At 39.2% G+C, this 24438-nt stretch overlaps 1 protein-coding gene and 1 long non-coding RNA gene across 3 annotated transcripts; one reads left to right on the forward strand and one right to left on the reverse strand.

Annotated features, from left to right (window-relative positions):
* Positions 1 to 6177: 6177 nt before the first annotated feature.
* adgrg7.1 (adhesion G protein-coupled receptor G7, tandem duplicate 1) lies at positions 6178 to 22486 on the reverse strand. 2 transcript variants are annotated; one of them, XM_047355806.1, is made up of 17 exons: positions 22335 to 22486; positions 17911 to 18853; positions 17546 to 17745; positions 14128 to 14232; positions 13924 to 14033; positions 13708 to 13848; positions 13488 to 13576; positions 11918 to 12060; positions 11626 to 11739; positions 11359 to 11549; positions 11119 to 11271; positions 10931 to 11043; positions 10488 to 10843; positions 9990 to 10071; positions 9737 to 9895; positions 8594 to 8750; positions 6178 to 6949 (listed from the first exon to the last, which is right to left on the reverse strand). In XM_047355806.1, the coding sequence occupies exons 1-17, from the start codon at positions 22366 to 22368 to the stop codon at positions 6758 to 6760; spliced, it is 3282 nt and encodes a 1093-aa protein (XP_047211762.1). In that variant the 5' UTR covers positions 22369 to 22486; the 3' UTR covers positions 6178 to 6757. The 2 variants fall into 2 exon arrangements, with proteins under 2 accessions (XP_047211762.1, XP_047211761.1); XM_047355805.1 differs by having other exon boundaries at positions 17546 to 18853.
* On the forward strand, positions 9753 to 13912 carry LOC124861854. Its single transcript, XR_007036770.1, has 3 exons — positions 9753 to 10113; positions 13381 to 13602; positions 13699 to 13912. It is a non-coding gene; the product is annotated as an uncharacterized LOC124861854 (long non-coding RNA).
* Positions 22487 to 24438: the final 1952 nt, after the last annotated feature.

Raw genomic sequence — 24438 nt, forward strand, 5'->3', positions numbered from 1 at the left:
TCTGGTGCTTTTGAGCCTGATGTCCGGTTTCAGGAGGAATAAATTGGTTCCAAAAATAAATGTTGAGGATTTAAAGAATTGGATCCAAAGCTGAGCAGCTGTGTGAAAATCCATCTCCAACACAGCTCATTTATTTCCACATTGTTCCCTCTAAAGTCCCTCTGGACCATCTTTTGGCCTGGTTTTGAGCCGATTCTGGATCAGCTGCTGTCTCTGCGGATCCACAACAAACAGAAACCTGGAGCCAAACGCTGACTCAGCGGGAATCCCTTGGACCGGTCAGGGAATCTCCTCCATAAAACACCCAGACTGGAATCTCATCTCCTGCCCTGGTGAGATCAGACCGACTCCCTGATGGATGCTGCAGGGCCGTTCCTATGGCAACACTCTGGGTGGTCTCTCCTTCAGAGTTTGGTTCTGTTCAGAGGGCTCAGAATGAGTCAGGCAGTCTACCATAAACCCAGATGATGGACAGAACCATGGAACCTGCTGCAGTCTGAAGCTCTTCATGTGTTTCTTCTCTGTTTGAGGAGAAACTTCAGACTCCTCACTCTGTAACTGTGGAGTTCTGGCGCCCCCCAGTGGGCAAAAGTAGCTCCATGGCAGAAAGCAATGCTCACTTTATCTCTTGAGATGCTGATGCAGAAGCAGCTCAGTGCTTTGAAAGTCCAGTTAAACCAGTAAAACCTACAAAGATTAAAATACACTGCTCCAAAAAATAAAGGGAACACTCAAATAACACATCCTAGATCTGAATGAATGAAATATTCTCATTAAATACTTTGTTCTGTACAAAGTAAAATGTTCTGACAACAAAATCACACAAAAATCATCAATCGAAATCAAATTTATTAATCAATGGAGGCCTGGATTTGGAGTCACACACAAAATGAAAATGGAAAAACTAGAGGCTGATCCAACTTTGATGTAATGTCCTTACAGCAAACCTTCTTGCCACAGCTCGCATTGATGTGCCATCCTGGATGAGCTGCACTACCTGAGCCACTTGTGTGAGTTGTAGAGTCCGTCTCATGCTACCACGAGTGTGAAAGCACCACCAACATTCAAAAGTGACCAAAACATCAGCCAGAAAGCATCGGTACTGAGAAGTGGTCTGTGGTCCCCACCTGCAGAACCACTCCTTTATTGAGTGTCTTGATAATCACCAAAGATTTCCCCCTGTTGTCTTTTCTATTTGAACAACAAGATGTGAAATTGATTGTCAATCAGTGTTGCTTCCTAAGTGGACAGTTTGATTTCACAGAAGTTTGATTTACTTGGAGTTATATTGTATTGTTGGTGTGACCACCCTTTGCCTTCAAAACAGCATCAATTCTTCCAGGTCCACTTGCACACAGTTTTTGAAGGAACTGGGCTGGTAGGTTGTTCCAAACATCTTGGAGAACTAACCACAGATCTTCTGTGGCTCTATGTTTGGGTTCGCTCACTTAGCATTTTCTAAATTGATAAAAATAAATAATCATTTATATTTCTGAAAGCATTCTTTGTTTACAGCTTTTTTCACACCTGCCTAAAACTTTTATTTATAGATGAGATAAATACACAGACAGACAGAATTATGAAAGACCAGATATCTTTGGGTTCAAGATTCACTTCAAGATTTAATAAGGAAAGGTCACATCACAATTGGTGAAAATTATAGAGTTATATTGTGTTGTTTAAGTCTTCCCTTTATTTTTTCCCTTTACTTTTTCTCTTAATTTTTTCATTTAATTTTATCTCTTTATTTTTTCCTTTTATTTTTTCTCTTTACTTTTTCTCTTTATTTTTTCATTTAATTTTATCTCTTTATTTTTTCCTTTTATTTTTTCCCTTTATGTTTTCCTTTTATTTTATCTCTTTATTTTTTCCTTTTACTTTTTCTCTTTATTTTTTCCCTGTATTTTTTCCCTTTACTTTTTCTCTTTATTTTTTCCTTTTATTTTATCTCTTTATTTTTTCCTTTTATTTTTTCTCTTTATTTTTTCCTTTTATTTTATCTCTTTATTTTTTCCTTTTATTTTTTCTCTTTATTTTTTCCTTTTACTTTTTCTCTTTATTTTTTCCTTTTATTTTTTCTCTTTATTTTTTCCTTTTATTTTATCTCTTTATTTTTTCCTTTTATTTTTTCTCTTTATTTTTTCCTTTTATTTTATCTCTTTATTTTTTCCTTTTATTTTTTCTCTTTATTTTTTCCTTTTACTTTTTCTCTTTATTTTTTCCTTTTATTTTATCTCTTTATTTTTCCTTTTATTTTTTCCTTTTATTTTATCTCTTTTTTTTCTTTTATTTTTTCCCTTTACTTTTTCTCTTTATTTTTTCCTTTTATTTTATCTCTTTATTTTTTCCTTTTATTTTTTCTCTTTATTTTGTCCCTTTACTTTTTCTCTTTATTTTTTCCTTTTATTTTTTCTCTTTATTTTTTCCTTTTATTTTATCTCTTTATTTTTTCCTTTTATTTTTTCTCTTTATTTTTTCCTTTTATTTTTTCTCTTTATTTTTTCCTTTTATTTTTTCTCTTTATTTTTTCCTTTTATTTTTTCTCTTTATTTTTTCCCATTACTTTTTCTCTTTATTTTTTCCTTTTATTTTTTCTCTTTATTTTTTCCTTTTATTTTTTTCTCTTTATTTTTTCCATTTACTTTTTCCCTTTACTTTTTTCTTTACTTTTTTCTTTATTTTGTCCCTTTACTTTTTCTCTTTATTTTTTCTCTTTATTTTTTCCTTTTACTTTTTCTCTTTATTTTTTCCTTTTATTTTATCTCTTTATTTTTTCCTTTTATTTTTTCCTTTTATTTTATCTCTTTTTTTTCTTTTATTTTTTCCCTTTACTTTTTCTCTTTATTTTTTCCTTTTATTTTATCTCTTTTTTTTTTTCCTTTTATTTTTTCTCTTTATTTTGTCCCTTTACTTTTTCTCTTTATTTTTTCCTTTTATTTTATCTCTTTATTTTTTCCTTTTATTTTTTCTCTTTATTTTGTCCCTTTACTTTTTCTCTTTATTTTTTCCTTTTATTTTTTCTCTTTATTTTTTCCTTTTATTTTATCTCTTTATTTTTTCCTTTTATTTTTTCTCTTTATTTTTTCCTTTTATTTTTTCTCTTTATTTTTTCCTTTTATTTTTTTCTCTTTATTTTTTCCATTTACTTTTTCCCTTTATTTTTTCCATTTACTTTTTCCCTTTACTTTTTTCTTTACTTTTTTCTTTATTTTGTCCCTTTACTTTTTCTCTTTATTTTTTCTCTTTATTTTTTCCTTTTACTTTTTCTCTTTATTTTTTTCTTTTATTTTTTCCCTTTACTTTTTCTCTTTATTTTTTCCTTTTATTTTATCTCTTTTTTTTCCTTTTATTTTTTCTCTTTATTTTGTCCCTTTACTTTTTCTCTTTATTTTTTCCTTTTATTTTTTCTCTTTATTTTTTCCTTTTATTTTATCTCTTTATTTTTTCCTTTTATTTTTTCCCTTTACTTTTTCTCTTTATTTTTTCCTTTTATTTTATCTCTTTTTTTTTTTCCTTTTATTTTTTCTCTTTATTTTGTCCCTTTACTTTTTCTCTTTATTTTTTCCTTTTATTTTTTCTCTTTATTTTTTCCTTTTATTTTATCTCTTTATTTTTTCCCATTACTTTTTCTCTTTATTTTTTCCTTTTATTTTTTCTCTTTATTTTTTCCTTTTACTTTTTCTCTTTATTTTTTCCTTTTATTTTTTCTCTTTATTTTTTCCTTTTATTTTATCTCTTTATTTTTTCCTTTTATTTTTTCTCTTTATTTTTTCCTTTTATTTTATCTCTTTATTTTTTCCTTTTATTTTTTCTCTTTATTTTTTCCTTTTACTTTTTCTCTTTATTTTTTCCTTTTATTTTATCTCTTTATTTTTTCCTTTTATTTTTTCCTTTTATTTTATCTCTTTTTTTTCTTTTATTTTTTCCCTTTACTTTTTCTCTTTATTTTTTCCTTTTATTTTATCTCTTTATTTTTTCCTTTTATTTTTTCTCTTTATTTTGTCCCTTTACTTTTTCTCTTTATTTTTTCCTTTTATTTTTTCTCTTTATTTTTTCCTTTTACTTTTTCTCTTTATTTTTTCCTTTTATTTTATCTCTTTTTTTTCCTTTTATTTTTTCTCTTTATTTTGTCCCTTTACTTTTTCTCTTTATTTTTTCCTTTTATTTTTTCTCTTTATTTTTTCCTTTTATTTTATCTCTTTATTTTTTCCTTTTATTTTTTCCCTTTACTTTTTCTCTTTATTTTTTCCTTTTATTTTATCTCTTTTTTTTTTCCTTTTATTTTTTCTCTTTATTTTGTCCCTTTACTTTTTCTCTTTATTTTTTCCTTTTATTTTTTCTCTTTATTTTTTCCTTTTATTTTATCTCTTTATTTTTTCCCATTACTTTTTCTCTTTATTTTTTCCTTTTATTTTTTCTCTTTATTTTTTCCTTTTACTTTTTCTCTTTATTTTTTCCTTTTATTTTTTCTCTTTATTTTTTCCTTTTATTTTATCTCTTTATTTTTTCCTTTTATTTTTTCCTTTTATTTTATCTCTTTATTTTTTCCTTTTATTTTTTCTCTTTATTTTTTCCTTTTACTTTTTCTCTTTATTTTTTCCTTTTATTTTATCTCTTTATTTTTTCCTTTTATTTTTTCCTTTTATTTTATCTCTTTTTTTTCTTTTATTTTTCCCTTTACTTTTTCTCTTTATTTTTTCCTTTTATTTTATCTCTTTATTTTTTCCTTTTATTTTTTCTCTTTATTTTGTCCCTTTACTTTTTCTCTTTATTTTTTCCTTTTATTTTTTCTCTTTATTTTTTCCTTTTATTTTATCTCTTTATTTTTTCCTTTTATTTTTTCTCTTTATTTTTTCCTTTTATTTTTTCTCTTTATTTTTTCCTTTTATTTTTTCTCTTTATTTTTTCCTTTTATTTTTTCTCTTTATTTTTTCCCATTACTTTTTCTCTTTATTTTTTCCTTTTATTTTTTCTCTTTATTTTTTCCTTTTATTTTTTTCTCTTTATTTTTTCCATTTACTTTTTCCCTTTACTTTTTTCTTTACTTTTTTCTTTATTTTGTCCCTTTACTTTTTCTCTTTATTTTTTCTCTTTATTTTTTCCTTTTACTTTTTCTCTTTATTTTTTCCTTTTATTTTATCTCTTTATTTTTTCCTTTTATTTTATCTCTTTTTTTTCTTTTATTTTTTCCCTTTACTTTTTCTCTTTATTTTTTCCTTTTATTTTATCTCTTTTTTTTTTCCTTTTATTTTTTCTCTTTATTTTGTCCCTTTACTTTTTCTCTTTATTTTTTCCTTTTATTTTATCTCTTTTTTTTTTCCTTTTATTTTTTCTCTTTATTTTGTCCCTTTACTTTTTCTCTTTATTTTTTCCTTTTATTTTTTCTCTTTATTTTTTCCTTTTATTTTATCTCTTTATTTTTTCCTTTTATTTTTTCTCTTTATTTTTTCCTTTTATTTTTTCTCTTTATTTTTTCCTTTTATTTTTTTCTCTTTATTTTTTCCATTTACTTTTTCCCTTTATTTTTTCCATTTACTTTTTCCCTTTACTTTTTTCTTTACTTTTTTCTTTATTTTGTCCCTTTACTTTTTCTCTTTATTTTTTCTCTTTATTTTTTCCTTTTACTTTTTCTCTTTATTTTTTTCTTTTATTTTTTCCCTTTACTTTTTCTCTTTATTTTTTCCTTTTATTTTATCTCTTTTTTTTTCCTTTTATTTTTTCTCTTTATTTTGTCCCTTTACTTTTTCTCTTTATTTTTTCCTTTTATTTTTTCTCTTTATTTTTTCCTTTTATTTTATCTCTTTATTTTTTCCTTTTATTTTTTCCCTTTACTTTTTCTCTTTATTTTTTCCTTTTATTTTATCTCTTTTTTTTTTCCTTTTATTTTTTCTCTTTATTTTGTCCCTTTACTTTTTCTCTTTATTTTTTCCTTTTATTTTTTCTCTTTATTTTTTCCTTTTATTTTATCTCTTTATTTTTTCCCATTACTTTTTCTCTTTATTTTTTCCTTTTATTTTTTCTCTTTATTTTTTCCTTTTATTTTTTTCTCTTTATTTTTTCCATTTACTTTTTCCCTTTACTTTTTTCTTTACTTTTTTCTTTATTTTTTCCCTTTACTTTTTTCTTTATTTTTTTCCTTTATTTTTTCAGCAGTGTAAATAAAAAGGTACAGAGAAATAAACCATCAGGTCAGATTTAATTTGAGAAATAAAAATAACCATTAGTAGTGAAGCTTCTTTATTATCACCAGGATGGATCCGCTTCCTGCATTTAGGCCCAGATTAATAAGCAGAACCACTGAGGGCTGTTCAGAACTGATCCAGTTCTACAAACCAACCTGGTGTGGAAAAGTCAGCAGAGTTTCATTTGTCTGTATTTAAGCTTTTATTATGTCGGGTAATTCCAGATCCATCCTTCATGACCCAGAACCAGACAACTGAATCCAGAACACGCCACCCCCAAGTTCATCCACCCATGTTAGAGGTGGGGTCCAGCAGTCATTGGTCCTGTCATGTAAAATCAAACATCTCTTTATAAACAAACCAATCAATAACTGATCGTTACATCATTTGGTCAAATTAAAGTTCTGCTTTTGTTCCATTTAAATACTGGTTTGAACCCGGTGATGGAGCAGTTTGGTCCAGCATGTTGCAGCAGGTTAGTTCTCCCTCAGGATTTGATGGATAAGCGGTTGGTGTTTGTTCTGCTGGACCATCAGAACAACTTCATCCCATCATACAAACCAGACTTCCTGGTTCTACACGCTGGTGTCTTGGTCCATGATGTCCCTGTATGTCTCTGAGGAGTTGGTCTTCCTAGAGTTCCTCCACAGATAATACTTGGTGGAGTTTGATGGGATGCTGGCTGAGCGGATGTAGTGCATGGATTTCCACATGGAGGCCTTGAAGCTCTGTGTTCTGGCGGTGAAGAAGATGAAGATCTGCAGCCCCTGGAGAAACACCAACACACACACAGAGGGACGTAATCAGTTGTTGTTGACAACCCATCTCTGTTTTTAAAGGTTTTAGTCTCTGCTGTGGGAGTGAGATCAGATGTTCTGAGCTTCCTTCCTGAGGAACAGGCTAATTATGAAGGAATGATGTTTCTTCTGCAGGCAGTATGTAGATAACTTCTCACTGGACCTGAACACCATGAATCTTAATGAATAACTAGGAAGGTAAATATTGGGTCTGAAGATTCGACAGAAGGTGATGGTCTCAGTGGAAGTGTGCCAGTGGGCTTGGTCCAGGGTTCTTCTGTAGTTCCTTCAACAAACGCATGGAGCACGGAGATGTCTGGGAAGATCTAGAATATTACCAACTCTACTGCTTCATTGTTAAAGATTATCTTTAAAATAGCTCCAGGTTCTATGCTGCTCCACAGGAACACGCCAACATCAGTTCATTGTTCTGAGCTCTGATCCATTATGGATCAGACGTCTTTATCTGCTTCACTTGGTCCATGGCATCTCCTCCTACATGAGGCTGGATCATCTACAGTCCATGTTCTCAGTTTCAGGGTGACTCTCTAGTCCTGAGAAGTGGGCAGAGCCATTCACTTAAATCATCTCCTTTGTTTTAGTCACGTTCAAAATGAGATGATTGTTTCCACACCAGGCCACAAAGTGGTCCACCACCTTCCTGTACTCAGCTTCTTGTCCATCTCTGATCCACCAACAACTGCAGAATCATCCGAGTATTTCTGCAGATGACAGGAGTCTGTCTGGTTCTGGAGGTCTGAGGTGTACAGAGTGAAAAGGAATGGTGAGAGTACAGTCCCCTGTGGTGCTCCTGTGCTGCTGACTACCTGGTTAGACTCACAACCCTTCAGTCTCACAAACTGTGGTCTGTTTGTCAGGTAGTCTTTAATCCAGGAGATTGTTGAGGCCTCCACCTGAGTCTTCTGGAGTTTCTGACAAAGCAAATCAGGTTGGATTGTATTAAATGTTCTGGAGAAATCAAAGAACATGATCCTCACAGTGCTGCTGGCTTTGTCCAGATGACAGTGGGTTTGTTGAAGCAGGTATATGATGGCATCTTCAACTCCAACTCCACAGCGATAAGCAAACTGAAGGAGGTCCTGATGGTTTATTGTTTGCTTACTCAGGTGGGCCAACAGGAGTCTCTCTAGGACCTTCATGATGTGGGATGTCAGGGCAACAGGTCTATAGTCATTGAGGACTGATGGGTGAAGACAGGAGGTCTTCCACATCACTGGAACCTTCTTCTGAGCCAGGCTAAGGTTGAGGAGGTGCTGCAACCCCACAGAGCTGCTCTGCACAGACCTTCTGGATTCCTCTCTAGTATGGTCCCAGTCTCAGAAATATTACACTAGAAGACGGCTGATGAATGACCTGGACGTGGCAGAACGTCATGGAACCACCATGATTCATGGTAGAAGACATGGGATGTTTTTTGCAGAAATAGACTGGAATCTGCTGGAGGTGACTTTTGATCCCAACCTCATGCTGGTGACATCTTTACAGGACAAGAGAACATCGATGGAAACCTTAACCAACCCAGCTCCAGTACCGTGAAGTTCTCCAGAACCAGACTAACATTCTTGTTATAGATCATTATGGTAGTTGTCGTACCTGTGTGGCGGTACAGAGGCAGAACAGGATGCTGAAGATCAGGTGCGGGGTTTCCTTGGTAACCAGGACGAAGTATCCCAGAGTCCAGGATAATCCCAACAGCACAGCCAGAGAGAAACTGACCAGGAACCTCTTGTTCAGGGAGGAGCTCCTGGTGCTGACGGGTCAACAGAAACAAAGGTCAGTGAGATATGGAGGTTCTTCACAGAGAGGAACCAGAGGCTGCATGATACCTGCTGGGCAGAACATTATGACCACTAATAGGTAAGATCCAACATGTTGGAGGTTCTTCATAGAGAGAAACCAGAGGCTGCATGATACCTGCTGGGCAGAACATTATGACCACTAACAGGTCAGATCCAACATGTTGGAGGTTCTTCATAGAGAGAAACCAGAGGCTGCATGTTACCTGCTTATAGCCTCGATCTGGCAGAACATTATGACCATTCGCAGGTCAGATTCAGATTCAACATGTTACAAATGTTTGAAAACTTCCTTGAGACGTTGCTTTTTACTTTCTGTATAAAGGGTTAAACATTTTTAATCAAATTGGATCAAAGTAGCTTTTAGTTGTCCTATTTCTGAAATCACATCGTTTTCAAACACCACTGTTCTCAGATACTGACATCATTCATATTGCTAAAACATTTACTCAATGAAATCAGATTATTTCGTGTTTAAAATTCATTTTCTGTAACTTGTTTTTTTAATTAGACATTTTATTCTCATCCTATTTAACTTTTGATAAATCTTCTTTCACGCTCCAATTGTCCAACTCAGTCCCTCTCTTATTAATGGCTTTTTATTATTAATATTATTATTGTTATTAGGAGAACTTAAAATGAACATTTATCAAAACATATTAATCAGTTTGAGTTTTAGAATATTTACATCTCCTATCAACATTATGGAAACTTCTACTACAACTGTATTCTGGTCAATTTGTTAGTTTGACTATAGAGTTTCTTTTAAAAAACTAACATTAATCTTTAAAAATGATTTCATGGCGTTAACAAGCCTGCCGTATCACGTTTCCTTGCGTTGAAAACATAAAAAAGTCGCATTTAAAGTTCTGACTTATTTTTGCAAAAACGGAAGGTTTCCTGCTCTGCAGACTGTGTCCTGCAGGGGGCAGTGAGTTACCTGGTGAGTTGGCGATCCACCCTGCAGGTGGTTAGAGAGGTGAGGACCAGCAGGACCGTGTTGTAGATCAGAACCAGGCCCACTGGGAGGAGAAAAGCCCAGAACATGGGTTTCCCAAAGCTGAAGTGTTTGTCCAGGTCCAGAGCGGCGAGCCAGCAGCTGCAGCATGAAAACACAGCAGATCAAACATCTGTTCAGCATCAAAAGGGCTTCACAGTGGAGCTGAAGAGATGAGGATTCAGAACCGACTCACAACTCCTCCTGTCTGTATCCCAGAGGGTTCTCCACCCTGTAGGTCGCTGCCAGTGTGATCACCATGACAACGGCTGGGACTCCTAACAGAAAGCAAAACAAACTGAAGCAACGGCCTGAAAAAGGTTCGGAGATTGGTCAAATAGTTTTAAAATCAAAGCAGAAATATGTCTTAAAACAGATATTTTCTTCATGTTTGCTGAACTTTCAATAACTTTGCAAAAATGTTCTCCTTAAATCAGTTTTTTCCTTTAAACCTTCACAACTTGAACCTATTGTTGGCTGGTTTTCTTGTAAAGGTAAGGGCAGGTGTTTGGTAGCCTGGGCTTCATGAAGGTTAAAGATAATTACTGGATCCTGTTCTGAACCATCTGAAGATCCAGGTGAAGTTCTAAGGACACTGACATCATTTTGGTGCAGAAGACCTCTTTCGTGATTCATTTGCAGGTTTCTTCTGTCATGATTTCTGATCCTGCAAAACCTGATCGGACTCTCGTACCCCATCCGACTCCCAAGCTGAGAGGAGTCCAGTATGGTGGCAGACTGCGGTGCATGGAGCGGACCAGCAGAACCAGCTGGGTGCCGTACACACTGTTCCATGAGAAGGTAGCCAGCAGGAAGAAGTGCAGAAGCGCTGCCACTGCCGTGCACGAGCCTCGATCCGGCTCCACGTGCCGATCAGAGGCCGGGATGTGGTTCTGATCGCTGGGCTCCTCCATGGTGCTGTTCTGAGGGCTGGAGTTCTGGACTCCAGACAAGAAGGTGATGATGAAGGCCAGCAGACTGAGGTAGATACAGAGCAGAGACACCTTAGAGTTGAGTTTGGTTTGTTGATTCCGAGGTTTCTTCTGGAAACTGAGCAGCGAGACAGAAGAACAAAGACCTTTAGAACCTTTCATGTTCTGGTTTCATGTTCTGGTTCCTGATCTGACATGGTCTTACTTCTCTCTGAGGTGGTGAATGATGGTTACAACCAGGCCCAGGAGGGAGAAAGCAAGTCCCACGATGGAGATCACACCCAGGGTTTCTGCATACTCGTAGTTTTCTCTGAATGACTGAAACAAATCTGTTCAGAACTCTGCAACTCTGGAAGAAATACTGCAATGTTCTGGTTCAAGTGTGGAAATCACCCAGAGAGCTGCAAAGTTGGTTGTGTGGTTGCACAAACATCTCAGAACTCCGTCTGAAGCATTTCCCTTGGAGCAGCCTTGGGTGCTCCAGTCCTGCTGGCCGTAGTCCCAGAAGACGCAGGAGAAGTCATGTAGAGATGTTTTATCAGGCCGCTGAAACGGCAGCGACCAGAGGCTTCCTCACACGTCTGCACAGATCGGTTATTAATCTCAGTTAAGGTGTTGGAATGGGTTTCTTACTGTTATTCTGAAATGCATCTCCACAGACTGCGGCACCACGCTGCGCTCTGGACCCCCAATGCTAGCTGACAGGACCCTGACTCTGGCCTGCTGCCTCCTGTAGAGCCTCGACGGGAAGAAGCGGTTGTTCTGGTAGAGGACGAAGCCCAGAGAAACGTTGGGCCGCTGCTGGCTCCCTTCAACGCCCCCTTCTGACAGCAGAGGAACAAATCTAGGGTCACCTGTAGCTCACTGGAGGTTATACGTTCTCTGGTGCAGGAAACCCACCTGATGGGAAGCGGATGTGAACCAGAGCGTCGGCGATGAAACCATTGTCCACGGTAACCTTTGACACGTTGGTGTTCAGCTGAATCCTGTTGGCCACAAAGCTGCCAGACAGCCCTGAATGCAGCGAGATGCTTCAGTGTCATAAAGTTCATAAATGTCATAAATGTTTAATTAATGAAAATGAAAAGGAATAACATTTTACGGCTGCATTTATCTAGTTTCTCTCATCGTCAGTCTACCAGCATCAGAGTAGCTCCACACTTTAACTGCTGAGGGGCAGCGACCCACTGACCTGCAAAGGCGGTGAACTGGACTCCCTGAGTGTCTGAAGCCACAATCTGAGCCGACTGGACCACCAGGTTTGGTTGGACCACCTGTGACGTGTTGTTGGTCAGGCTGAGGTTCAAAGAAAGCTGATCCAGAGTCAGCGTCAGGCTGAGCATGAAACAGATCAAACGGAAGGTCACACCAACGTTAGAGACCAGCTGATTCAGTTAACCTGAAGGTTTTAGCTCCCAGAAACATCTTCACTTGACGTACAGTTCAATCTTCTGGCCTGTTTAAGAACAAACTCCCCCAACAAGATGCAGTGTGGTGGTTCCCTGCTCTTCTTGAGATTTGTGGGTATATTTCAGATATTTAAAGCAACATTCTCAATACAAAACCACTGAAGATAACACACCACACACGTTTCACCCTGCATCCCCTCAATGACCTACTGGACCGCAGCTGGAGCACAGTCACTGTTACAGTCTTAGTACACACCTGTTGGTTTTCATGTCCCTGAGGTGCTCTTCTGCACCTTCTCCATGCTCCATGTGTCAGCAGCATCTCACCAGGATGGTCTACCACATCCTGCAACAATCAGCCTGAGAAATAACCTGGAGCAACTGCCTGGGACCAAGATGCAGCTATGCTCCAGAACATCACTCATTCTAATACTACCGTCACCTAGTTCACATCTGCAGAAGGATGTTTACTGAATATCTACAGACTTTCCTTTCATTCACTTTTAATGTGGGAGGTTTCTGCACCCCCACCATCAGTTTCAGTCTTTCTGGGGAGAAGGAACGTATCAGTTTATTAGAATGTAGTTCTGCACCACATATTTACAGCATTAGGATCACAGGTATCATGTCTGCAGAGTTTATTTTCCATTTAATGTGAAAGTTCCTGCACCCCCACCATCAGTTTCAGTCTTTCTGGAGAAAGATGTAACACCATCAGATTTTTATACTGCAGGAGCTCTGGATCGATAAAACAGAATAATTCACATAATGTTTGCCTTCCTTCGCTGCCAATCAATCCAACCAAGGTTCTGAAGCCTTGAGATTGTATTTGTTTGGGTTGGTCAGTCTCTGAGTGTTTCATTAGAAGACTCAGAGGAGCAACATGACAACATGTTGCTCTGCTTTCAGCCTTGGTATTGACCAACAACAGGGTTTTTTCATGCTCAGAACAGCTGAGATACATGCAAGTGAAGCAAGCTGAACCACTAAAGACCCTCAGAGATCCTGCAAAGGCCATCTTAGTTCTGGTTCAGTTTTGTAATTGCCATCTTTAACTGGACAACCAGAGTGGTCACATATTGGTATCACTGGTTATACAGGAAACCAAAGTTCTGCCAGGGTCAAAGCATGATCTGCCATAGTGGTACACTCATAAAGCCCAGTTAGGACTAGACCAGTGCCAGCCAAGGTTGGATCTGAATGGTTCACCCACTGGGAGTATTGAATTTGCCATCCTGTTTTCCAGAACAGGGGGTTGGTTCCTGAGGGGTCGGCCCACTACATGACCCACTGATCGGGTATGAAGTATAGAACCATTTTTCTTCACAACAGTGCATGGAGATGTCTGCTTACCTCTGAGTTGTGTTGCTCTCCTCCATCTCTTGGGACTTTGTGGCATTGAGCAGCTGGCTGACGGTAGCGACGGCTGCCACCCTGACAGACTGCAAACAAGAACCAGAACTCTGAAGTCAGTGCTGGGTCGCCTCCATACATCCATGCAGTATCAAGCTATATTCTAATGTTCTGAAAGTCATATCTGGTGTTCTCTTCTTGATTTTGTCAGAATGTCTACCTCAGAGGTGTTTGGAGACAGCAGCAGCGTGTTGGCGATCTGAGCTGCTACTGTGATGTTTTCAGCTGTCAGGTCTCCAGGTCTGGAGGTCAGAAGCTGAGTGCTGGATGCCAGTATCTCCAGGTCTGCTAGACTGGTCAGCTGAAGAACAAAAAGAGAACCTCATTATGAACTTTTCAGTTCCTCTGATTAAATTGTTCATGTAGCTGTTCTCACATTTTTTTGGATGTCTTTGAGTGTCTGTTCACACTCTAAGACTTGAGGTGGGTCAAATTCTGGTGTCCCACCCCTGGAAGAACATCTGGTTGAAGCCCTGGGGGTACCAGCTGAGAGGATGAGAAGACATGTTGGGATTTAAAGTGATGCTCACACAGTCCAGAGACGATTGAGGTCCATCTGGTCTGTGGATGTTACACTTACCTCCACTAGTTTCTTTAGGACATATTTCATTTGAATATGCAAACCAACCACTGGTTGTATTTGGAAATCTGAATCCATTCAAAGTTGTTTCATGGCAGAAATTCACTGAAAGCAGAAGTTTAAAAGATCAGCTTTGCTTTTGGCTGGACATCAGTGACGATACCAGAGGTAGCAAGAAGACACATTCATGTTGGAGGGAAAAATGACCTACATTAAAAAGCTGCAATGATCTATCAGCATTGGTCTGTTCCCCCTAAATCAATCCCTTCTGATATTTCAGAAAACGGCACTGTGGCCTCCAAAGGTTCTTCAAATCTCAGATGGTCAGGACATCTACTTTCCCCAGAGTGCTACAGATTTAGAGGTCAGGATCTGATTGTCAGATTTAGTTATGGACTTTGGTTAGGCCACTCAGAAACTTTAACTCCACCGTAGGGGAGCCCCTCCTTGGTTGATTTAGCTGAAATGAATCTGCTTTGTAGAAGAAGGTAGCCCCGCAGCATGATGCTGCCACAACCATTTTCCCCACTAAACGTGTTATTCTGGTGCTGAAAGAAGTTTTTCGGACATGTGGTCCAAATGTCAATGCTTCTGAAAAACATGCTCCATTTTTGTCCCGGTCTTCAGAAAGTGAAACTCGTATATGGACTCATCACTCTCAGAGTGAAACATTTCAAACCTTTATTTCTTGTCATTAGGGGATTATGGCTTCCAGGTAAAGACAACCATCATTTCTATGGACTCAGTTCTGGGTTTGGGCTCCTTTTGCATGAATTACTGCATCAGTGCGGTGTGGCGTGGAGATCCGCCTGTGGTTCTGCTGAGTTGTTCAGGAAGCCCAGGTTGCTTTGAAAGCGGCCTTCAGGTCTGTATTGTTGGTTTTGGTGTCTCTCATCTTCATCTTGTCATTACTCCATAGATTCTCTGTGGGGTTCTGGTCAGGCCTGTTGCTGGCCATGGTCATTTAACCAGGTTTTGGTACCTTTGGCAGAGTTAGTCGGTACCAAGTCCTGCTGGAAAATAAAATCAGTATCTCCACAAAGCAGGTCAGAAGGAGGCATGAAGGGCTCTAAAACGTCCTGGTAGATGGTTGTGTTGACTGTGGACTTCAGAAAACACAATGGACCAGAACCAGCAGATGACATGGTACCCCAAACCATTGCTGACTGGGGAAACTTAGCACTGGACTTGAAGCAACCTGGATTCTGGTCCTCTCCAGTCTTCCTCCAGACTCTGGGACCTTGATTTCTAGATTAAATTACGAACTTTACTTTCATCTGAAAGAGGACATTGGACCACTGAGCAACTGTCCGGTTCTGGTGTCTTTCTGTCCAGTCAGCAGTCTTCCCTGTGATGGTGTCTCCTTCTGACCCAGACTCAGAGATCATCTAGAGGCTCAGGAAACCTTTGCAGGTGTTTGGAATTCGTTAGCTGATTGGGGTGATACGCCACGAGTTTTTAATATTTAACTTTTTTAAATATTCTCATTTTCTGACACTGAATGTCGGGTTTTCATTCTTTGTCAGACAAACAAATGAGTTGTACCTGTATTTTGACCCTTTGTAACCTCTCCACATACAGGTCCTTCTCAAAATATTAGCATATTGTGATAAAGTTCATTATTTTCCATAATGTCATGATGAAAATTTAACATTCATATATTTTAGATTCATTGCACACTAACTGAAATATTTCAGGTCTTTTATTATCTTAATACGGATGATTTTGGCATACAGCTCATGAAAACCCAAAATTCCTATCTCACAAAATTAGCATATCATTAAAAGGGTCTCTAAATGAGCTATGAACCTAATCATCTGAATCAATGAGTTAACTCTAAACACCTGCAAAAGATTCCTGAGGCCTTTAAAACTCCCAGCCTGGTTCATCACTCAAAACCCCAATCATGGGTAAGACTGCCGACCTGACTGCTGTCCAGAAGGCCACTATTGACACCCTCAAGCAAGAGGGTAAGACACAGAAAGACATTTCTGAACGAATAGGCTGTTCCCAGAGTGCTGTATCAAGGCACCTCAATGGGAAGTCTGTGGGAAGGAAAAAGTGTGGCAGAAAACGCTGCACAACGAGAAGAGGTGACCGGACCCTGAGGAAGATTGTGGAGAAGGGCCGATTCCAGACCTTGGGGGACCTGCGGAAGCAGTGGACTGAGTCTGGAGTAGAAACATCCAGAGCCACCGTGCACAGGCGTGTGCAGGAAATGGGCTACAGGTGCCGCATTCCCCGGGTCAAGCCACTTTTGAACCAGAAAGAGCGGCAGAAGCGCCTGACCTGGGCTACAGAGAAGCAGCACTGGACTGTTGCTCAGTGGTCCAAAGTACTTTTTTCAGATGAAAGCAAATTCTGCATGTCATTCAGAAATCAAGGTGCCAGAGTCTGGAGGAAGACTGGGGAGAAGGAAATGCCAAAATGCCAGAAGTCCAGTGTCAAGTACCCACAGTCAGTGATGGTCTGGGGTGCCGTGTCAGCTGCTGGTGTTGGTCCACTGTGTTTTATCAAGGGCAGGGTCAATGCAGCTAGCTATCAGGAGATTTTGGAGCACTTCATGCTTCCATCTGCTGAAAAGCTTTATGGAGATGAAGATTTCATTTTTCAGCACGACCTGGCACCTGCTCACAGTGCCAAAACCACTGGTAAATGGTTTACTGACCATGGTATCACTGTGCTCAATTGGCCTGCCAACTCTCCTGACCTGAACCCCATAGAGAATCTGTGGGATATTGTGAAGAGAACGTTGAGAGACTCAAGACCCAACACTCTGGATGAGCTAAAGGCCGCTATCGAAGCATCCTGGGCCTCCATAAGACCTCAGCAGTGCCACAGGCTGATTGCCTCCATGCCACGCCGCATTGAAGCAGTCATTTCTGCCAAAGGATTCCCGACCAAGTATTGAGTGCATAACTGTACATGATTATTTGAAGGTTGATGTTTTTTGTATTAAAAACACTTTTCTTTTATTGGTTAGATAAAATATGCTAATTTTGTGAGATAGGAATTTTGGGTTTTCATGAGCTGTATGCCAAAATCATCCGTATTAAGACAATAAAAGACCTGAAATATTTCAGTTAGTGTGCAATGAATCTAAAATATATGAATGTTAAATTTTCATCATGACATTATGGAAAATAATTAACTCTATCACAATATGCTAATATTTTGAGAAGGACCTGTAGAGATTAGCCAAGGTTGACCAGATTCATTAGAACTGAGGGAACTAAAGAAGACCACCGCTGGATTTAAAGATTCATTCAAAGATTTGACTTGTGACATTTTGGGACATGTTTGCTGAAATGTTGCCTCAGTGTGATAAAGACAACCTTTACTTTACTGTTTTCACACGATCCATATGTCAGTGATGGTCAAATGAGACACCATGATGTCCACAGTCAGCAGAACTTACCTTCTGAGCAGGTCTCTCCAGTCCATTCGTCAGGACAGATGCAGACACCCCCCACCTTATCCCCATTAGAACAATTCAGTGGTGCAGCAGTTGTAGGAGTAGAGGTGGTGATGGTGGGAGTCTTTGTAGTGGGTCTAGTAGTAGTAGTAGTAGTGGGAGTAGTAGTAGTAGTAGTAGGAGTAGTGGGAGAAGTAGTAGTGGTAGTATCGGGAGTAGTAGCAGTAGTAGTTGTAGGAATGGGAGTAGTAGCAGGAGAATCAGAAGGAAAAACAGATGTAAACTGAGTTGTAGCAAAATCAGTATAATCAATCATTGGTGTTGTCCAAAGAGTAGTAGGAGTAGAAGTAGTGGGAGAAGTAGTAGTGGTAGTATCGGGAGTAGTAGCAGTAGTAGTTGTAGGAATGGGAGTAGTAGCAGGAGAATCAGAAGGAAAAACAGATGTAAACTGAGTTGTAGCAAAATCAGTATAATCAATCATTGGTGTTGTCCAAAGAGTAGTAGGAGTAGAAGTAGTGGGAGAAGTAGTAGTGGTAGTATCGGGAGTAGTAGTAGTAGTAGCTGTAGGAATGGGAGTAGTAGCAGGAGAATCAGAAGGAAAAACAGATGTAAACTGAGTTGTACCAAAATCAGTATAATCAATCATTGGTGTTGTCCAAAGAGTAGTAGTAGTAGGAATGGGAGTAGCTGTAGCAGTGTCAGTTACTGATGTAGTCCAAAGAGGAATAGTCTCTGTTGGCTCAGTCGTAGTATCTCCAGTTGTAGTGTCAGCAGTGGTGGATGGGGGGGCTGTTCTTGTAGTTTCTTTAGTTGCAAGGTTTGGGGTGGTAGTAGCCTGACTGTCAGCGGTAGTAGTTTTGCTAAACGTGGAGATTTGATCGGCTGTAGAGGAGACAGTTGTCTGAAGCGATAAAGTAGTAGCTGCAAGCCAAGCTGTCGTAGCTTCAGGTGTTGATAGAGTTGTTGGACGACCTTCAGCAGTGGTGAACTGGGGGGCTGTACTGTGTTCTTCAGTTGTTTGACCCTCAGTGATGGTATACTTGTTGAAAGTAGTGGTAGGATCATTAGTTAGGGGGTCGACAGTGGGAGAGCTTCTAGGAACAGTGAGTGGAGGTGAGCTCTCCATGGTTCCAGCAGGTCTCTGTAGGCCAATGATGATGTTTGCAGTGGAAGCAGGGGTTTGCTTATTAACAGAGCGAGCATTGACATGAACAGCAGTGGTAGTAAGGACAGCAGGAGATGTACAGTCAGTGGTGTTAGGAGATGCTGAGGTGATGCTGAGAGATACCACAGTGATGGTTGAAGGAACAGCTGTGAAGAAACACATGGAGTAGCGTTACTGTTTGCTGTAAAATCTTCATGAGATAAACCTAAAGGTAACAACCGAACCAGAGGCTGGTAAAGATCATTAGTCGCATACCAAGGTCAAGAACCATTGCTCTACTGACCCACTGGTAGGACTGCATGGAAATCCAAGGATCTCTGCAGTTAAATACAGAGGAACAAACTCTCTGAACAACCAAAACTTTGAACTGACCGACTTCAACCCAGCAGACTCCACGGATGTCTACAATGGTTAATGTTTGGTCTGAAAACCCTGAACCTGTATCTACGCCATTTATTTAAAAACAAGCAATAGACATTTTAATGATTGTATGAAGTTGCTACTGAGACAATAATTACAAATAAAATCCAAAACGTGGTCCTGAAGCAACATGACCTTGATTATCCTCATAAATCTACACAATATCTTCTGGATTCAGAACTTTGGTAAAACATTAAAATGAACGTTCTTGGTTTATGTGCAACTAAAGACTCCAAACAGAAACAGACCTGAAGTTTTATTTTATTATGATTCACTGTGCCTAAACTCACCGGCCACTATATTAGGTACACCTTGTTGGAACCAGGTTTGCCCCCTTTTTCCTTCAGCTCCACCTGAATTCTTCATGGCATAGACCCAACAAGGAGTCAGAAACATTCCTCAGACATACGGGTTCGTGTTGACATGATTTACTGATGCCTGTTCTTGAACAGGATCTCCTGTTGTATTACATTCCGAAGGTGTTCTGTTGGACTGAGATCTGGTGATTGTGAAGACCACTGAAGGTCAAGAAACCAGTCTGAGATTATCTAAGCTTTGTGAGATGGAGCATTGTCCTGCTGGATTGAACCATCAGAAGGTCCACTGTGGTCCTGAAGGGATGGAGAAACAATGCTCAGGTGGTGCCGATGGGCCCAACATGAACCCACAATCACCAGCCTGACCTGCTGATACCAGGCAGGATGGAGCCATGCTTTCATGTTGTTTCCACCATGTTCTGACCCGAACATCTGAATACTGCAGCTGAGACTGGACCAAACTGAGACTTGGACCAGGCAACATTTTCTCCAACCTATATTTGTCCAGTTTTGGTGAGTCTGTGTAAATTGTTGCCTCAGTTTCCTGTTCTTCAGGGTCGGCACCTGGTGGGGTCTCCTACTACTGTAGAACATCTGCTTCAAAGGTGCACCAGTTCAGGGATGGTGTTCTGCAGGCCTTAGTTCATGTAAATGATAAATCATCTTTAAACTCCAGGGTTAATTGTGGAGTACCACAGGGTTCAGTACTTGGGCCAATTCTCTTTACTATATATATGCTTCCAATAGGTCAAATTATCAGGCAGCACAGGATCAATTTTTACTGTTACGCTGATGATACTCAGCTTTACTTATCCATAAATCCTGATGAGCCCAACCAGTTAGATAGACTACAAGCATGTCTTGAAGATATAAAAACTTGGATGACTTTAAATTATTTGCTTCTAAATTCAGACAAGACAGAAGTTGTCGTCTTTGGACCGGAGTCTTTAAAAAAGAAACTGCTTAGTCAATCACTTAACCTGGATGGCATTAAATTGACCTCCAGTAATAAAGTAAAAAACCTTGGTGTTAACTTTGACTAGGACATGTCATTTAAATCCCATATTAAACAGGTTTCTAGGATTTCCTTCTTTCATCTCTGGAACATTGCCAAAATTAGAAATATCCTGTCCAGGAGTGACACTGAAAAACTAGTCCAGGCATTTGTTACTTCAAGGCTGGACTATTGTAATTCTTTACTATCAGGATGTCCACAAAATGCAGTTAAAAGCCTTCAGTTGATTCAAAATGCTGCAGCAAGAGTTCTGATGAAAATTAAAAAGAGAGATCATATTTCTCCTATTTTAGCTTCCCTACTTTAGCTCCCTGTTAAATCCAGAATATAATTTAAAATTCTCCTCCTCACATATAAAGCCCTTAATGATCTAGCTCCATCATACATCAGAGATCTGATTGGTCCATATGTTCCTAACAGAGCACTTTGTTCTCAGACTGCAGGTTTACTGGTGGTTCCTAGAGTCTCTAGAAGTAGAATGGGAGGCAGATCCTTTAGTTATCAGGCTCCTCTCCTGTGGAACCAGCTCCCAGTTTTAGTCCGTGAGGCAGACACCCTGTCTACTTTTAAGACTAGGCTTAAAACTTTCCTTTTTGATAAAGCTTATAGTTAGAGTGGCTTAGTTTATCCTGAGTTATCTGTGTAGTTATGCTGCTATAGGCTTAGGCTGCTGGAGGACATAATGACCACTTTCACCCTCTCTGCTACATTCTCACACTACTCTCCAATTTTGCATTATTTGCTGTTATTTCAGCTTTTAACTTTGTTCTCTCTTTTCTCTTCCTAGAAGCTACACCTGGCCTGACTCTGTGTCTACCTGTGACACCTTTCTGGAGAGGAGCATCGTCCGAGCTTCTGCTGGCAACAACTTAATGCTCACCTTCTACAGATGATCCACATGGTCCTGTCTTTCAGTGTTTAACCCTTTCTCTCTCCTAGACATGGCTACTGACTGAGCTTCTACTGTAACTAACTCTATGTTCTCTCTTTCAGACTCTAACCTTGAAAACTGGCTCAGAGTTGATCTGTTCTTTTAAACATTTACTTTTCCTTCCCATAGAAAGTACTCCTGGATCAGTGCTTCTTTGTTCTCTTTGTGTCTCTGCTCTGTTCTCTCAAACCCCCAGTGGGTCGTGGCAGATGGCCGCTCACACTGAGCCTGGTTCTGGTTTTGCTGGAGGTTTCTTCCTGTTAAAAGGGAGTTTTTCCTCTCCACTGTCGCTACATGCATGCTCAGTATGAGGGATTGCTGCAACGTCAACACCAGTGACTGTCCACTGTCTCTACATGCTCATCCAGGAGGAGTGAATGCTGCAAGTCACTGACTGGATGCAATCTGCTGGGTTTCCTTAGACAGAAAAACTTTTTATCCAATTTGAATAAATAACTGAATCTGACTGAACTGTTCAATTGTTACGATTAATTGGAATGTATGAACCTGACTGTTGTGAAGAACCTTGAGACGACATGTGTTGTGAATTAGCGCTATATAAATAAAACTGAACTGAATTGAATTAGTTGGAACCAATGGTTATTTAAGCTCCTGTCTCCCTTCTTACTTGGGTTAACAAGATGCTGAGCCAGTGTGCCTAATAAAGTGGCATGGGAGTTTATATACAGACAGAACCAGAAGATAAATGGTTGGGATGACAAGAAAAGCAGCCAAAAAGATCTCCAAAGATCTGACATCTCTGATTTCTCCACATCTGCTTCTAACCTGCTTCACACTCACATGCTCTCCTGACTTTCACCATTTCATAACAATCACAGCGAAGGTTCAGCAGAAGGTTAAATGATGTTAATCAGCACCAACTCTGACTGCTATTAGTGACAGATTAACTGCAGCAGAAACGAGACAAGCTGAGGTTTTCCTACCCAACATGAGAACAACGCAGAACCAGCCCTCCATGTTGCAGACCAGACGTCTTCTGAAGGTTTCCAAGCGCTCATGTCTGAAGGTTTAAGAGGAAGGGCGGAGGAGGAAATGTCTGTGAGAAAAAATCCAGCAGAGCAGCCAATGAGATCATAAAACAGGTCTCAGCTGATCGAAGGTCGTCAATAACTGCTGCAAAGCTGCCAGAGGTCACGTCTTTATTTGGAGTTCAGTTCTCCTTTTTCCACCTGTGTTGGTGTTCTATTAGCTGGTTCTCTGTTGAGGTCCAACATTGCAGGCTTGCTTTTTCTGCCACTTCCTTATGAGTCCCCTATAAAGAATCTGCACTGGCGGACAGCGTTCTACAGTGATTTATGAAGAAACGCTGAGGAAAATAGGTCTTCTGAGGCCTGACCCATAACCCTGCCACCTCTCTGACAAGTTATGGGATGTAGATAAATATGTTTTTATTTTAGAGCTCTGATCAATCATCTAAAGAGGAAGGACTGGATGGTTTATAACAAGATGATCAAAAACACGTCAAAACTCCAGGAAACTGGTATTAATCAGGTCTGGTAGATGGCTGAACCAGGATCATCTAATCACGGATAAAAGTCTCGAAGTTCACTCACTGGAGATGTTGTTGATGATGGTCATTATTTCTCCTGAACACGGTGGACCAAGAAGTGGTCCAGCTTGAATGGAAGTTTAAAAAATTTTGAAAGAGGAACTAGGGAACGTATTTTAGTCTCCAAGGATGTGTCAAGGTCCAGGTTGTAGAGAGAAGAGTCAAAGCATGAGAGCTTTCTTCTGTCTGTAGAAGCCTGGAGCAGCTCCTTACCCTCACAGCCAGGTCTCATTGAATGTCCAACTAGTCACTTCTGGGTAAACCAGGGCTTGAAGGTGTCCTGAGGGTGTCAAAAATACATCAGCTCTGTTTGCTGCTGGGTGAGAAGAGGTTTGGAAGAACATTGGTACCTTTGAGTCCAAGACAATGGTCCTTTGCCAGGAACAAGTAGATGACTTGGTTTTCAGTTGGTTCCCAAAGTTTCCCAAGTCTTGCGATTAGATCAGTGGATTTTGGAAGCATCTCCATCGATGTGGAAAGTGTACTGAACAGGATGAAGAGCTCAGGGTAGAGTCATTTGTCCTCTGCATACATCTCCATCTGGTGAGGATATCTGGACATCCTTCTGCTGAGGTGATTCAGACCTGGGAGAACGTCTAAAGTGTGATCCAGGATCTTATGACTAGATTGAGAGGGTCTCAGTGTCCTCCCAGATAAGATGAAGGAGATAGCTGAGGACATGGAGGTCTGGGGACCTCTGGTTAAGCTGTAGCCTTCATGACCCTGGCTATGATTCATGCTAACTGTGTTTCTTATCCTACCAGTTAGTTCAGGTTTTACTCTGAAGATGCTGCAGTTTCAGACCTGATGGTGGTCCTGGTCCCACCATGTTTCCTCCTAGCTCCAGCCACCAGGAGGGGTCGCTGTTTCTCCTGTCCTGCTTTAAAACAACAGTCTCTGCTTTACCACAATAACCTGAGAGAAAAATAAGTAACTCAAGTTTCATCTTACAGCATCGACATGAGAAGATCCTGCTTCATGCATTAAGGTTTGCAGAATAAAGGCTTGATGACCTCTTCAGGGTTTCACTAACAGGTTCCTGCCAACTTCCTGCCTTGGTTCAGAACATTTTCTCTCTCTCGTTCCTCTTCCTCAACTATGACTTACTTCTGCTTTAGTCTTGCTTTGTTGGTTCTGACCCACTTCTGCTGTGAAGTTCATGTCAGCTGCAGGTTCCCTGAGAACACGTTCCTGTCTGTGGTAGGAAAGATCTACTGGAGGTGTTCACAGACTCTGGAGGACGTAGGTTAAATCAAACAGGCAGACGGGTTTATCTGTTGGACTCTGAACCTTTCTGTCTCAGTATCTCACCCACATGGACCTTCTCATCAGCTTCTGTCCTCACAACTAACTTCATCAAACCGTTTTTCACATGAAGAACCATCAGAGCTTTGAGTTTTACACCTGAAATATTTCATATTCTCTCAAGGTGCTGACTGAAGATGCAGATTTGATGGGTTCTGGGTTTTTCATCACAC

Source organism: Girardinichthys multiradiatus, chromosome 24 (genome assembly GCF_021462225.1).
Source record: "Girardinichthys multiradiatus isolate DD_20200921_A chromosome 24, DD_fGirMul_XY1, whole genome shotgun sequence".
Taxonomy (NCBI): Eukaryota; Metazoa; Chordata; class Actinopteri; order Cyprinodontiformes; family Goodeidae; genus Girardinichthys; species Girardinichthys multiradiatus.

Coding starts and splice junctions, on each gene's coding strand:
- adgrg7.1 (XM_047355805.1), bottom strand. CDS start 22,368: ATGGAGGGCTGGTTCTGCGTTGTTCTCATGTTGG. Junction 11,550..11,625: donor TCACATCCGCTTCCCATCAG/GTGGGTTTCCTG, acceptor CTCTGCTGTCAG/AAGGGGGCGTTGAAGGGAGC. Junction 10,072..10,487: donor CAGCTTGGGAGTCGGATGGG/GTACGAGAGTCC, acceptor GCTTTCTGTTAG/GAGTCCCAGCCGTTGTCATG.